Raw genomic sequence first — 15,784 nt, forward strand, 5'->3', positions numbered from 1 at the left:
TACTGTTCAACTAATCCGATGCTATTTTCTTTATTAGAGAATGAAAGCATCCTCTGAGGCTCTGGTGGGATTCAGGCTAAGCTTCTGAGGCACAAATAGTGTGAAATGCTAATGAATTAGCACGCGGCTGTAATTCCCCCTTGGGATCTGGTGCCCCCCTCCTTTAGCCTCTCACACCATTGGAAGGGTTGGCAGGAGGCACTGGGTCTGCACCAGCTCTTTGTGCACTCAGGGTGACTCTGTAGATGTTTGATAAGATGACACTGATACAGATGAACCTTCTTTAACCAGGATTCGTTCCAGCTGCCTTTCCTGGAGACTGCAGTGCTTTCAGGAAAGGGTTAAGAGGTTTTCTCCTGCTTTACAGTAGCTCCTGTAAAGGTTGTTGTGTTCTCTTCAATCCTTGACAGCCCAGTTGCTTAGTTTAGAGCACATGTCCAAGTCACCAAGAGGCATTTCCTCTTCTTCTTGAGGGGTACAATACAGAGAGAATGTTTTCCCTGTTTTCCTCAGGCTGATGGATCAAGTTCTCCCTTCATATCTGTGTACTGCACCTGTGCTGTTGGGAGATGCTGAGGGAATAGTCTGCAGTTTGAGTTTGGGGTTTTGAGGGGATGATAGCAGACAAGCATCCTGCCAAATACTGTGTCTTGCTTTCTTTGGTGTTATTGATTGCTGACCCCTGGGTTCCGCTCATCTCTTGCTTTCATTGCTGTTGTGCTGATTCTCTGACCACTTTGCTCAATTCTTTCACATTTTCTGGCTCATTTTTACTTTCTGCTTTGCTTTTATACATTAAATGTGTGGTGAGTGCCCTGTAGACAGAAGCAGCAGTTCTTGAGGGAAAAGCAAAAGGGAAAAAACACATTATTGTGGCAAATGAGTATTTTGTATCACAGAGTACTAAAGTCACTTATTGCTGTGTTAGTAAACCCTGTGCTGGGAAGAAGCACCAGGTGGAGAGCACTGACATGGAGTTTGCCACATGATCCAAAGAACAGAGCTCCATCCCACAGTACAGGAATGCTCACAGAGGAGAAGAGGTGTAAAGGGGATGTTTGCCTGCTGGGAATGCTCTGTTCGTAATGGGTGGTTTGAGTGCAAAACCAAAGAGTAAATACTTTGCACCTCTGAAATTTTTAAACCTATGAAACCGTTGCCCCTTGGTCTATAGGCTGCAGGAATCCCAAATCTTCCTCTTCTCTCATTTTTCTGGATTTTTTGCTTTAATTAAATATTCAGAATTGTTGATTTCAGAATTGGTTCTGGGCACTTTTCCTGGAGTTCAGGCAGACCATATCATTCCCTGCTGCAGGTGAATTAATGAATCATTTATTGCTGCAGCTGGCACACTCCTATAGCACTTGACACGTGCCACTGCTGTCAGCCTGTTACAGTTCTGAGAGACACATCTGAATGTCTCTCTTAGACAAAATCTATTAGTGCAGTGTCAGCACAGTGAAATTTTCTCAGGCTAAATATTGTAAAATCCAGGTGCCTTTTTTCTTTTGTGTAATAAATGGAAAGTTTGGACCATCACTAGAAAACGAAATTCACCTGCTGCATTTATGACAGTGGTAGGAAGTATGGAAAAAAGCAATGCCAGTATAAATATTGACATTCAGAGCTCTGAGGATTCATAGTTATTGTATAAAACTAGCAAATGTGCCCATGAATGCTGCTCAGACAGTTGTGTAGAAAACTATATAGATACTTTTTATTCTGTGTTTTCTGCTTAAAAGAATTTTGAGAAGCTTAAAATTTGGTTTCCTTGCCTTTCAGTCCCATCCTGATCAGTTTGACAAGCCCAGTCCACAGCTGCTTATTTAGGACTTGGTGAGAAAAGCTTTTATAATTCCCATGAGTGCAGCATGATCAGGATCATGTTGGAAAACACAAATCCTGCTTGTCAGGGAAAGGTCTTTGTGCAGCAGGTCCCATCTTCACCTTTTCAACCCTCAAAGAATAACAACCTCTGCATCTCTTCTGATCTTATTTTTAGAACCTGTGCTCTGTCCTGTGCATGTGAGAAAACAAAACATGGCATTGCTGCACTTGGTGCTACAGCAGAGTTTTGTGACATAAAGGGTACTTTTTTGTAACATTAAGGGCTATTTTTGTCTAAAACCAGCCACAGCCTATCCCATGCCAATGAGAGTTTATGGTCAGCTTATCTGTACAGTTTATCAGATGGTTTTGTTATGAAAAAGGGAGAAATTAAAAAAATCATATAAAATTCATTGTTTAGGAGGTGTATCCATCTGTTTTAAGATTGCATTTTCTGTAATGTCTTTCTTTATGGATTATTTCACAGGAGAAAGTGGTAACAGTTGTTGAGGATTTTTCTCTAGTTTTTCAGTCTTCCCAGTGGTATCTTAAGGATTCATGGAGACAGTTATTCTTCCATCATGTAAAAATTACTTAGAATTGCCTTGCTTAGAAAACCAAGTGGAGAAATATTCCAGCAGTAGAGTACAAACACTCAGGAATATTTGCCAAAGAGTAAAATAGGTTTGATTTTCACAATCGCTGGAAAGAAGTGTGTTAACAGTACTAAGAGTGTAAGAGTTGAGGAAGTGTCTGGGTGATGCTCTTTGTCACTGTAGAATCCAAGAATGGTTTGGGTTGGAAGGGCCCTTAAAATTAATCTCATTCTACTCCCTGCCATGAGCAGGGACACCTTCCACTGTCCCAAGGTCCCATCCAGCCTGGCCTTGGACACTTCCAGGGATTCAGGGGCAGCCACAGCTTCTCTGGGCACCCTGTGCTGGGGCCAGCCCAGCCTCCCAGGGAGGAATTTCTAATATCCAATCTATCCCTGTCTTCTGTCAGTTTAAAGCAATCACCCCTTGTCCTGTCACTAGGGATGATGGAATTTTATGTGGTGCTGCAAGGAACAGGGATTTGGACTTGATCCTTGTGGGGCTTGAGATCCTCTGTGATTCTGTTTGCTCTATTCTGGTCCTTCATGTTCATTTTTTTAGGTTTTAGTTTTCTCACACTCTTTGCATTACTAGAATTCATGTAATTTTCAAGCTCTAACAGTGTTCAGCCTTCTGAGCTGCAGACAGGAGCTGTGTTTTCTGTTCTAACAGCAGGAGAAAGGCACACCCCAGTTCCCTTTGTGTCTGCACAGCTGGGCCTGGTTTTAGATTCAATAAAATATACCCATGGTCAAAACTTTGGTTTTTGTTTGGAGCCTGAACTACATTTTTTTTTTAAAGTGAGAACCCTTAAGCACATTTTTCCATGTCATTCCCAAGTCTGGGGTTCAGCTGGATATCCCAGGGGCAGCAATCCAGTTCCAGATGTGCTGGTTGTTGGGGGAGCCTTTGGTTCCTCCTCTCTGTCTGGAGGAGGTGGGAGAGTGTCTGAAAGGGAGCACCAGGCCAGGCAAAGCTTGTGATATAAAATAGTGTTGGGATGAAATGGGGCTTAAAATATGGCTGTTCACAATTACATGTGTACAAGGCCAATCTGTCACCACGTTTGCTTAATCAAGGTCAAACAGAGATTTTAATTAAAATAGTGAGCTCATAACATCAGGCTGGTCATCTGTAACTGGCAAGTGGGTTTTGTAACAGAGAGAAAAAAATGTTCTCATTTATGTGCCAGTTTTGCTAAATAATGGGGAACTTGTTTAGAGTGCTTGCAGTAATTTGGCACAGAGTGATATTAAAAAAGTTAAAGCCTTTGCTCCAGTTGGTAATAGTAGGAAATAATTAATTATTTTCAGTGAGGTGGGACTGATTCTCTAAACACTACTAGAACAGCTGCTTATCTTAGTTCCTTAAATTCAGAAAGCAGGAGCAACAGTTTAAATTCCTGCTTCTATTACATTTTACAGCACCTGTGTTTTTAGTGGTAGAACAAGGGGAAAATAAATGGGAGAAAGAAGGGAAACCACCATCACTTTTTTTTTGGTGGGGATGATTTGGATTGGGACAAAAGTAGGGAAGATGGGTGTGCTGGGTGACATGGTAATTTAAATCTGTTTGGCAACAGTGGTTACTAAACTCTCTTCATGCCTGCCTAGTAGGATAAACTGCTCTATTAATTAAGCTCAGTCCCATAAATCTCTTCTAAGTTGCCATCAAATCCCAAAGTAACCTGTCTCATGTTGCTATTGAAGTCTGCAGCCCAGGAGAATGGAGTTTAATATTTCATTTGTCTTGTGTTCAGCTATGATGTGACTTGTAAGATGTAGTTTTTGCACTGGGAATAAAAATAACCAAATCTCTCTTTTAATTGCCTTGCACCAAGAAATAAGAAATAAACTGCTTGTGATCTATATTAATTTGATTTTTAATGAAAATGTATCCACACATGTTTCTGGAAAACAATTTTCCTGGAGAAATAACTTTGTAAGTCAAAACATAATCAGCCTGGCATTTCATATCAGAAAAAGATTCTGGCAGGAGTTATGGAATAGTGCAGAATTAAAGCAGAAACAGATATTCCACAGAAAACACATCTGGCATCACTGATTTTTGTTCATGTTGGATACCTGCTGCAATTACAATTCAGATTGTTTTTCTCCAGAGGTAAAACACGCAACTCCTGCAGTCAGTCTCAAGGAGATAGAATGATTTCTTGTGAACAGGTAAAGGAAATGAAATCAAGCATAATTTCAGTTGATCCTTTTGTACAACAGTTTATTTTTCTTCACCGAGCAGATCTTAACCTGCAAGAATTATCCTGAGGGGAAAATCCAATCTTCCTCCCATCGTGTGGTACTCAAAGTCTTTCCTTCCTCTTTTCCTTGGGTCCAGGATTCTTCCAGTTCTTTGAGGAATCACCTTCAGGAGGGAGGGGTTTAGAATGACTCCCACGGAACTCCACATTTCTTACGTTGTAACATTTATGTGTTTCTTTTTCAGAGACAGAGATCACAGGATGGTTTGGGTTGGAAGGGACCTTAAAGCTCAGCTGTTCCACCCCTGCCATGGGCAGGGACACCTTCCAGTGTCCCAGGTTGCTCCAAGCCCAATGTCCACACTGTCAGGGATGGAGCAGCCACAGCTGCTCTGGGCACCCTGTGCCAGTGTTTTAAGCCCCTCTTGATAAAAATATTCTTTTTAGTCACCTGATTTTCACAAGAGAATAGAGTTTGTGTCCTCTGGGCTGAGGGCAAACCACATTAGAGTGTGGCAGAGGGAAGGCTAGGAAAGATTCAGGAAATTGCTGATAATCTTGAAGAGTTCAGCTCAGGTTTTCAAAGCCACAAGGTGTATGCTATTCATGTGGTTTCCAGCATGCAAGTGTTATTTACACTGACAGAGAGGGAGAAAAAGAATAATAAAAATCAGGCAGGCAGCCAGAACTCTGCAGATTTTTTCTTTTTTTCTTTTCTTCTTCTTTTTTTTTTTTTTTTTTTTGTAGCTTCCATCAAAGGGAGCTGCTGAGATGTCTTTTATCAGCTCGCTTTGCTTTTTCTCACAGAGGTGGTACTCAGTAGCTGGTTCCTGCCTCCTTATACTGCTTCTCAAACATCCAGGCACTCCTCAGGTGTCATGCAGACTTTCTTGAGTACCTTTGCCCATGAGGTTGTGCAAACTTTGCAATCAAACACCATAGGATGTGTTGATTCACTGTTGCCTTGGAGTTTTCTTTATTCTGAGCCACCAAGAGCCCCACTCAGAGCCAGTTCCAGCAGTATCCTGGCTGCTGGGCATGGGAAGATCTCTGCTGTTTAAATTTGCTAATATTGTCTCAGCCAGTGCTTTGATTAGAAAATATATGCTGTTATTTTTCTCTGTTTTTGGGGGTTAAGATCAGAAAATGAACAAGTGATTTGAGTTTTCCTCTTGCTAATTGTGTCATGTTAAGTGTTAGAATTTGGCTGAACCACAGCACCTCGATCTGTGGCTGGGATATTCTGCTGTGCCGGGCCACAGGACAGAGGAAGGGCTGTGCTGGAACCCTTTGATTCATGGTTTGTGCTAAGGGCACTCAGTTGTCTTTATTTAGGATTTCTTTCCCTCACTCTCCAAGATGTTGAGTGCTGTTGTTCACATGCTTAAAAGAGGGGGCAAGTATAAACCTGATGATGAGGTTTATAAATGTTTATGAGGTTTATGAAGGCATTTTTAAAACAGAAAGCTGCTTTGTATTTTCACAGGTGTTTCTCAGTTGGTAACACAACCCCCAGTGCAAGAGGGCTGGAATTTAAGCACAAAAAACCCAAGCCCAATTCTTTCCAGTAACAGATTAAATTCTTATATAATATTTGGAAAATGAGAGGGGGAAATTGTGCCTTTGTTACAAAAGGTTTTGGGATGGAAATTTGGACAACATTTTCTGACAGGTTGTGATTTGTTTCTGTCCCCAGAGCCTCCCACGCCGATCGCCCCCCCGGAGCTGCTGGCCGTGGGAGCCACGTACCTGTGGATCAAACCCAACGCCAACTCCATCATCGGGGACGGGCCCATCATCCTCAAGGAGGTGGAGTACAGGACCACCACGGGCAACTGGGCAGAGACCCACATCGTGGACTCCCCCAACTACAAGCTGTGGCACCTGGACCCCGACGTGGAGTACGAGATCCGGGTGCTGCTGACGCGCCCCGGGGAAGGGGGCACGGGGCCCCCCGGGCCCCCCCTGACCACCAGGACCAAGTGTGCAGGTGAGGGCTCTGCTGCTTCCACTCCCCAAGGGGTGCTCTGTCCACACGGGTGTAATTAGCACTGATTCCATGATGCAGGAGGCTGAACATTGCTTTATCCCTCTATACTGTATTGCAGGAGCAATGGGGGTAGGACAGTCGGGATGGATGGAGACGAGAGATCTCTGGAGCCAGGTCTTGGAACTTGCAGATTATTGCAAAGGATGTGTGTGCAGGGGCCCTGCTGGGAGCTGCCAGCCTCAGCTCAGAGCAGGCCCCAAAGAGAGAGAGAGGTAAAGAGACTGGTAAAGAGAAAGAAGGCAAGAGCATGGTAAAGAGGATGAGAGAGAGCAAAAAAGTAAAAGAGAGAGGACGAAAGAGTAAAAGAGAGAGAAGTTCCTGTTACAATACCATAAATCTTTTTCTGTGTTGAATATTCTAATTCTCACTAACCTATCTAATACAAGATACAAATCCTATAGCATTTACATACAGCCTATAAGAATCATTACATTACCATACTGTGTTACATTTTAAACCCTAAAAACTGCTCTTTGGACCCCTTCTGCCAAGCTAGTAGGGTCTGCTCTGACCCTTGGACCTCTCTGCAAGCAGAGGGTATTGTTTCTTCATAAGAGGATTACCATTAACTGGCCATACCATTGTTTTCCAGTTGTTCAGTAACTAAGGTATCTCAAAGCTTGCTTTCATTTCAATCTTGCTTATAGTTTCCATATTCTCAAAATCTTTTGCCAGGCAATCATATTTACAAGGCTTTCCTGTTTCATCTTCCCCAACACTATATTATTACTATATTCTTAAGTAAACCTGTAACCCCTTCCAGCCTGTCCGATACAGCTTTGACTTCATTGGTCAACCAACCAAAACACCACCACCCTTTGGTAAACAAGTCTCCATTCCACATTTACCTGGCAACAGGTGCAGCAAGTGGAGATAAGAATTGTTTTTGTTGTTTTTGCAGGCTCCCCCGTGGCAGGGAAGAATGATGAATCTGACTCCATGTTGTCAGAAGGCTAGTGCCTGGGAAGGTCTGTATCTGTGCCTGCTCTCTGTGGCCAGGGAGCTGCTGCCACAGTGCTCAGCCACACAGCCCTGCTGCAGGTGCTTCAGCACAGCTCTGAGCTGACACTGGGAATTTGGATACATCCTGAAATATTTTGTTTTGTTCCACAGGCAGGTGTTTAAGAACTGTTGGTTTTATGCTTGTGCTTTTTCTGACAAACTCTTGCCACAGTGTGAGGCTGCTTTTTGTTGGAATAGGTAAAGAACCATTTTTTGTTCCGACCAGTCCTGCAGTAAGAAAATTGTTCTTAAGACCAGGCTGTGATAGCATTTTCATCTCTAAGTGGCGAACAAAATTTATGTTGTTCTTGGATAGTGGATCTGCAGAGGATATTAACAAATTGACACTGATATCAGTTTGAGTGCCCTGTGGTGAAGGAGGAAATTTTGAAATAATATTTCTAATTATTATAATTTATTCAATAATTTAGAAAGAATTTAATTTTATTTATTTAATTTTAATAGTAATTTTTAATACATTTTTGTATTTTAAAAAATTACCTAAAAAATTATTCCATTTCCCTCCTCATTTCTAACAAAAGACTGTGTGCAAACACTTGCAGCACCCTCCTTGTCTAGTTCATATTGGAATGGATCAGTGCTGATCCAGGGGCAGAAGTAATCTATCTTTCTTTCTAAGCCATATTGGACTTCCTGTGAAAAACTGACGGATGATGTTGCTCATGTTTCAGATATATTGGCTATTCATCCTGTTGTCATACATTAATCATCAGCCATTAAGGGAAATCAAGCCCTGTGCCTGGCAAGGGGATGAGCAAAGCACTTTTCTGCCTCACAGGTTTTTTTCCACCACACAACTTCATTTTCTTGCATTTTTGTAATTTTTGCAAGGTCCTTACCAGGGTGTGAACAAAGAACAGGGATTAAAAGTCTTCTCTCCTTTTTGCTACAAACCCTCCTTTCCTCCCCACAAATTAGTGGTTTACAACATGTGGATTTAAGAAGTGAAACCCTTATAAGAACATTCTGTTTTGTGTTACTCTTTCTGATCAAACAGCAAATCAGAAGTGGGAAGAAGGCATCCAGAACACCCAAAACCATCCTAGGATGGGATTAAGCAGTACAATATTAGTGTTCCTTGTCCACTTTATGGGAGCAACAATTCTAGCAATATCCTTTCTCTACCAAGAGAGGAAGCCTGGCAGGCTGGCTGTGTTTTGGGTGGCACATCCTTTACTATGAAGGTTGTGAATTAGTGAACATTTAGTGCCCCTTTGAGAAGATTTAGTTAAAAACAAATAAGCCTGAACACAAGGTCCTGACATGGAGGTGTTTGCTTGGTTTGGCACCTCTCCTTTGGTAGAACACAGACCTTAAAGGCTTTGCAGCAGCTGTATGGAAAGCTTGAAGTGACATGGATGGTATCCTGGCCTGTTTGGGAAGTTGGCACGTGTTGTGCTGCTCACCTTCTGGATTTCTTCTCCTTTCCTAGCATGGTCAAATCCTCTGACATCACTAGAAGTCACTGCAGGCCTGGCCTGGGGCTGTGCATTTGCAGATGGAAATGTGACGTGCTCAGATTTGCTCTGGAGTTGATGTGTTGTCACTTTGCAGTCACACTCTCTGCAGCAGCCAAACTTACAAGCTTCTCTGCCTTACCTGTAAAAAAGGCTGGGTTTGGCTCAATTCAGGAGTTAAGATGGAAAAAAAAAAAAAAAAAAAAAAGTTGGCTTTGTGCTTAATATTGTCTTGTCCTGTGTCCCAGATTGCTGAGTTTCCTGCCCAGTTCAGGTATCGACTGACTCCGACAAGGATGACGTGGATAATTTGTTCAAATTGGCAAAGCTGGGGCACTTTCTGCTTTCCATCCTATTTTACTAATGAAAATCTAACTGAAGAAGGTCATTCTGTTAATGTTAGCTGTCATACAGGCCTTGTTGAGATTGATGGTGATGGCATTTATGTTTTGTTTAGGGCAATGGGTAGGAGAAATTGTAATGATCTTGATCTAAGTGTGGACCAGGAGGGAGGGAGAGACTTAATAGCTAAAGATGTACAGTTGCACCAAATGCCAACTGAAGTGATAGACAAGAAAATGCAACTCATTATTCCAATTTCCATGTGTCGTGGAACTCCTTCAAAACACCATTTTGAGGATAATTACACAAAACTTTCACGGTGAAGATTTTCAAAAATGTGCTGAACTGAGAAAACAGCTCTGCTGCCTTGATTTTCCTAAGAGTACCTAATGAATGACATCAGGGAAAATAGAGGGGTTTTAAAATAGTTGAGGGATGAGTGATGATGCTTTTTTTAATGTGAATTTTTTGGTTGATTTATTAGTTGTCTTTGCCTTTTCTGAGCAAGAGGGAAGTACCAACCTCCTACACATTTGTATGCAACCAGGAGGTGATTGGAGCAGCCCAGTTGTACTGCACTGTTTGGTGTCGTGCTGTGTTTATTAAGGCCACAAATAAAGGTAACAAAATTGATTGTACAAGTAAGAGTAGAGACTATCACCTGTGCTGCAGAAGCATTTACTTATTTAAATTTCTAGAAATCAGTGTAACAACAGAAAGTGGCTGCAACCTTCTAAGAGAGGGAAGTCAATATCCCTTGCACTGAATACTCTGCCCAGGCTCTTTTCACATAGAGACTGTATTTTTATAATTTTTTTGTTCTGGGGAGGCTGAGTAACTGCTGGCCTTCAATTCAAGCACAAGCTCCAATGAGATTCTTATTTAGAGATGAAAATGAGAAGGATTTTGGAAGGGTCATGCTTCTCTTCCACTTCAAATGAAACAACAGAAGTTCATTTACAAAGTTGCCCTTGCTTGTTTTGTTTCTTGACTGTCAGCTTTGCATCAGAGCACAAGCATGGCCAGGATGGTCCAGCATGAGCTCAGACATCAGGACAACTCTTACAAAATCATTAATAAGTTTCAGATTTTGATCACACTGAATGGAAGGTGACTATATGGACTTGAAAGTGTTTGTTGTTTTTTTATTAGATAAAACCCATAACATAATTATGGAAGGTCCTACTCTAAATGAGCCTAAAGAAGTTTTATTAAACAGTATAATATCTAAATTTCTGTTAGCAGTATGTGCCCAGGCATGTTACCCCACTGGTGATGCTTTTTGATGTTCTACAGGACAGCATTAAAGACATAATATTTGATCTATGGAAATAATACTGAAAATCAAATATGGCAAACCCTGCACAAACAATTTGTTAATTTGTTTTTTGCAGGTTTTATGTTTTGGATTTAAGTTTGGCTTTTTCATGGGCTGTTATAGGTTGTGACTTGGGACAGGAAAGGATGAAATGACCTTGAGGCATAACCCAGTGAAGTGTCAGTCAAAGGGAAGAGTTGTCAGCAGGGAATGGGGAAAAGAGAGGGTTTGGTTAAGGTTAAGACCAGACATGTTGTTGAAGGTTGGTTAAAGGAAAGATAGATCTAAAACATTAGTGTTTATCCCCAAAATAATAGGTTGAGGAGATAACAGGATTAGAATAAAGTGTTTGAACACAGTTCCCAATAGTGCCTTGTATTCAGCGCTGGTTCTCTAAGTGTGGGGCCTTTTTAGCCATCCTGTGTAGATAAACTGAGCTTTTAAAATCCTTGTTCCTTGGCCTTTGTTCACAAGTGTGTGCTTTGGGAAGCTTGAGGCTTATTTTCTTCTCTGTGCTTATTGACTATTCCTCTGCTTTTTTGCCTTTTTTTTTTTTTTTCCTTCCTTCCTTCAGTTTCCGCAGAAAGGAAGAATAGGCGAAAAGTTGTTTTTAACCCTGGTGGATGGAAAAAAGGGAGAAGTTTCGCTTTTAGGTCATTATCCGGCAGGGAATCTCATCTGAAAACTGTTTGCTTCTAGTGGGGCAAACTCACATGAAAAACAAGGCCAAAGAGTAATATTTAAATTAATAAAGGGACAGAGTACAATACTTTCTTTATGATCAGTACTTATTCCTGATTAAGATACTGTCTGGAAAGGCTGCCTCGAACATTTAGCTTCATTAGAACATTGTCTGATCTTCATTAGCTGTTGAGATTAAAGAAAGGGAGCCCCCAGGGGGACTTTCTCTCTCTCTGAAACTGCCTGAAAAGAGATTGTGGCCAGCTGGGGATCAGGCTCTGCTCCCTGGGAACAAGTGGCAGGAGAAGAGGAAACAGCCTCAGGTTGTTAGGGGAGCTTTAAATTGAATACTAGGAAAAAGTTCCTTACTGAAGGGGTTGTCAGGCATTGGAACAGGCTGCTCAGGGCAGTCCTCCATCCCCAGAAGGTGTGGATGTGAACATGGTGGTGCTGGGTTAATGGCGGGACTCTGATCTAAGGGGGCTTTCCCAGCCTCAGTGACTATAATTCTCTGCCTTTTTGGATGATGACAACAGGTGAATTGGGGTTAATGGCTGGATTCTGATCTTAGAGGGCTTTTCCAGCCTTGGTGAGTTTATCATTCTTTGCCTTTTGGCAGAGACTTGGATGTTGTTGGAATTGTTGTTGGATGATGACACCAGGTTGTAAAACGACGTGTAAAATAGGGGCAGTTTTATAACCTTGTGGCTTGGAAGAAGGAAACTGTTCAGTCTGACAGGAGAATTGTTTAGTAAGGAACAAGGGAGGGAGAGGAGAAAAAGTCCTGAGAAACCCCAACATCTCACCCCAGGAAATACATGGCAATGACTCCTCATGGAATAGGTTTATGTCCATAGGAGGTTTGTCCTCATGTGAAAAATTCCATGGCTCACAGGCAGCCTCTCCCTTCAGATAAGCTGCTGGAGACTGCCTTAATCACCACAGGGTGATTTAGCTCCTGCACAAAGAGCACTTGTCAAGATCAATACTCAATTTTTGGTGAAGGCCTAGGGAAATAAAAGTTAGTCTTAAATGATGGGGCTGAATTCGATACTCCCTTTAAAAATAGCCCAGATACAGTGGCTGATACAAATGTAAATGATCTGAACATTCTGAGTTTGATATGGTGCTGCCAAGTAGCTGGAAAACTTTTTCCTCCGGTGGTTGTCAACAGGTGACTTTGTTGCCATGAAATCTAGTAAAGTTTTCCAGTAGTAAGCAGCTTTTGCCATTTTTTGTTGGCTTAAGAGAATAGTTCCAAATCTATAAAAATATTTCTGGTTTTGCTGTATTACAGGTGTTAGAAAAAGAAGGTGTTTGCACACTGTTATGAAATCTATGAACTGATCAACCACAGGCATGTGCACTGAGTACGAGTTCAAAAATATTTATTTCTGGTTTAATTTTAAGGTGATATCTCCCATTAAATACTTCCACATGTTAATGTGGAAAAATATGATTCAAGGTTGCTACACTGCTGCCTTCATTTTTTTTTCTCGCAAGCTTATAATAAAAAAAAATTAAAACTCAGATCTATGAATCAAAGCACTGCACAAAAAGCATATCAAGTGATTTGAAAGAGTGTTCTGTACAACTGGCTTTTTTTGTATTATCAAAATCACTGATTCAAAGACTTATTTAACTTGGAGCTACTCTAAGCCTTGTGCTGAAAGACACATTCATTTCCCCTATTAATATTAAATTTTCACTCTTGGCTCCAGTATCCTGTAACTTTAAATTGAGAGGGTGGGGGAAATAGAGACTTTTTTAGCAAGTGAAGGAAAACTTAATCATAGAATTCTAGAATATTCCTGAGGTACAGACCCCCAGGATCACCAGCCCAGCCCCAGCCCTGCCCAGACCCCCCAACAACCCCAGCCTGGGCACCCCTGGCAGCGCTGTCCCAGCGCTCCTGGAGCTCTGGCAGCCTCGGGGCTGAGTTTGGCTCTGTGGATCCTCCAAAGCCATTCCAGGGACATTCCCTACCTTGGTGATTGAAGCTCTGATTTCATTCCACCTCAAACAGCCCTTGGCATGTCAGCCAGAGGGATTAAGAGCAACAGAAATACAATATTCCTTCATTTTGATCCTTGATCCCCAGTTTGTGCTTGGAACCAGCTTGATAGCATTGCTGAAAGATAGAGGCTTCATCCTAAGGGATTAAATCCCTTTGCATGCAAGATCATGATTTTCCCCTGCAAAATTGATTAAATAGATAAATATATCTGGATTTCTGTTTTATTCTTTCCCCCTCCCCACTTATTTTTTGTTGGGAGTAGAAAGACAGCATCTACCCTTTGATTAATAAGTGGAAAACATGGGAAAAAAAGAGAAGGTGATGTATTTCTTGATGACAAATGTCTTTCTGGTTTCTTTCCAAGTTACAGCTGGTTTCACACACAGAGGTGTCCCAGGCAGAAAAGCATCTCTTTGAGGAACCAGCAGGATCAAATTATGGCTGTGCTGTTTGTAGCAACATGGTTGCCCTGGAAAGCCACCTTTCAAAGAATAGAGAATAGATTGGATCTGTGAATTATTTACTGGAAAAGAATTGAAAGAAGGAGCAGCTCTGTTGTGTGAGATATAACAACAGTGACAACCTGTATGGGACAGGAAGAATCTGGGAGGAGATGGAATGGTGAAAAGGGAGCAGAGTGCTTTGGTGCATTTGCAGTGGCTGAGGGGATGCAGGACTCCTGAAAAGCCAGACTGTTGGAGCTGCCAGGATCCTTGGTTTGGCGTGAGGCTGTGACCCTTCCAGAGCTCAGGCTCTAAATTCCACGTGTGGGAAAGCAGCAGCATGCAGAGGCAAGGCTGGGATTTACTGCTGGAGCACATCAGTGTGCCATAAATCTGATATTTGCTTCCAGCACTGACCAATCCCCAAACACTCCTGAGTCTCCCAAAGCATGCTCCCTATTGCCTTTAACCATGGGACATATGGTGAGGAATTTTCTTTATCCTGATCCTTGCAGAAGATCAGCTTTTTGTCCTGGGGCCTGGGGATTGATTGCCCTTATCTTAGTCTGCATAAATACAGTTCTGAATATAAATCCAGCCACAACAGTGCTTTGGTCTGGATTTCATTTTTTTTTTTTTTTTCCAGAGGGATTTTGCTCACGATGGATTTAAATTCTAGGGATTACTTTTTTTTTATCTGCAAAGGCGGTTTGTTATCCAGAAATGTTTTATTTTTATTTTTATTAGGAGGAAATCTAGTTATTCATTTCCACATCACACTGTTTCTGCCTGGTCCTGTTGCTGTTTAATTTAATATTTTTCCAGAATGTGGTTTGAATTTAGTATTATTTTTGGAGTGGGCAGGCTGGTCAGGAAGATGACAACTTCCAGAAAGGCATAAGGCTCTTATGCCAAGAACTGTTCTCACTAATGGTGGGATTTCACAACTTCTCCCAAAAGCAGGGAACCTTCCCAGCTCTTGCTTTCACACCAGCTGAATTTAGGACACTGTTCTTTTGGATGTTTCTTGTCTCCTGAGTTCTGTCCAGGCTTCCTCCCAAGCAGCTATTCTTAATCTATAGAGGCAAAAATAGAAAAGGAGAGGGGAGAAAACACAACAAAAAGGCCTAAAACAAAACCAACAAAACCCCACTCTGTTTTGTTTGACTCAGAAAAATCCTTGAGCATGGCTTGACTTTGTGGTGAGGCAGCTGAACATCTGCTCTTCTGAGGGAAAAGTGGGTTTGAATCAAATTTGGAGGGAATACAAACCACCTGGATTATTGCTGCAGTTTTTCAAGGATATATTTCTGCAGCTTGAGGTGCTTGAGAGTGTCCGGGGAAGGGGCTGGAGATTCCTGAGGGAGCTGGGAAGGGGCTGAGCCTGGAGAAAAGGAGGCTCAGGGGGGCCCTTGTGGCTCTGCACAGCTCCTGACAGGAGGGGACAGCCGGGGGGTCGGGCTGTGCTCCAGGGAACAGGGACAGGAGGAGAGGGAACGGCCTCAGGCTGGGCCAGGGCAGGCTCAATGTAGACAGCAAGAGGAATTTCTCCATGGAAAGGCTGGTTAAACATTGGAAGTGGCTGACCAAGGAGTGGTGGAGTCCCCAGCCCTGGAGGAGTCCAAGGAGCACCTGGCCATGGCACTCAGTGCTCTGGGCTGAGTGTTGGGGTAGGGGTAAATCACAGGCCGGACTTGATGAACTTGGAGGTCTTTTCCAGCCTCAGTAATTCTGTGATTCTGTGTGAATATGCTGGGCACACGTGAAGGCTCTGTGTGAGGTCACTGACAGGACAGGCCCATGAATGACTGCAGATAC

The 15,784-nt window shown here is 42.3% G+C and overlaps 1 protein-coding gene across 1 annotated transcript in view; it reads left to right on the forward strand.

Annotated features, from left to right (window-relative positions):
- Positions 1–15,784, forward strand: part of PTPRT (protein tyrosine phosphatase receptor type T) — a 439,432-nt gene that overhangs the window by 211,073 nt on the left and 212,575 nt on the right. Inside the window, exon 7 of the mRNA XM_041478701.1 lies at positions 6,332–6,625. Within this exon, the coding sequence (XP_041334635.1) occupies positions 6,332–6,625 (294 nt within the window). The remainder of the gene's footprint in view (positions 1–6,331; positions 6,626–15,784) is intronic.

The sequence above is a fragment of the Pyrgilauda ruficollis genome, unplaced genomic scaffold (genome assembly GCF_017590135.1).
Source record: "Pyrgilauda ruficollis isolate IOZ18807 unplaced genomic scaffold, ASM1759013v1 scaffold46, whole genome shotgun sequence".
In the NCBI taxonomy this organism is placed as follows: Eukaryota; Metazoa; Chordata; class Aves; order Passeriformes; family Passeridae; genus Pyrgilauda; species Pyrgilauda ruficollis.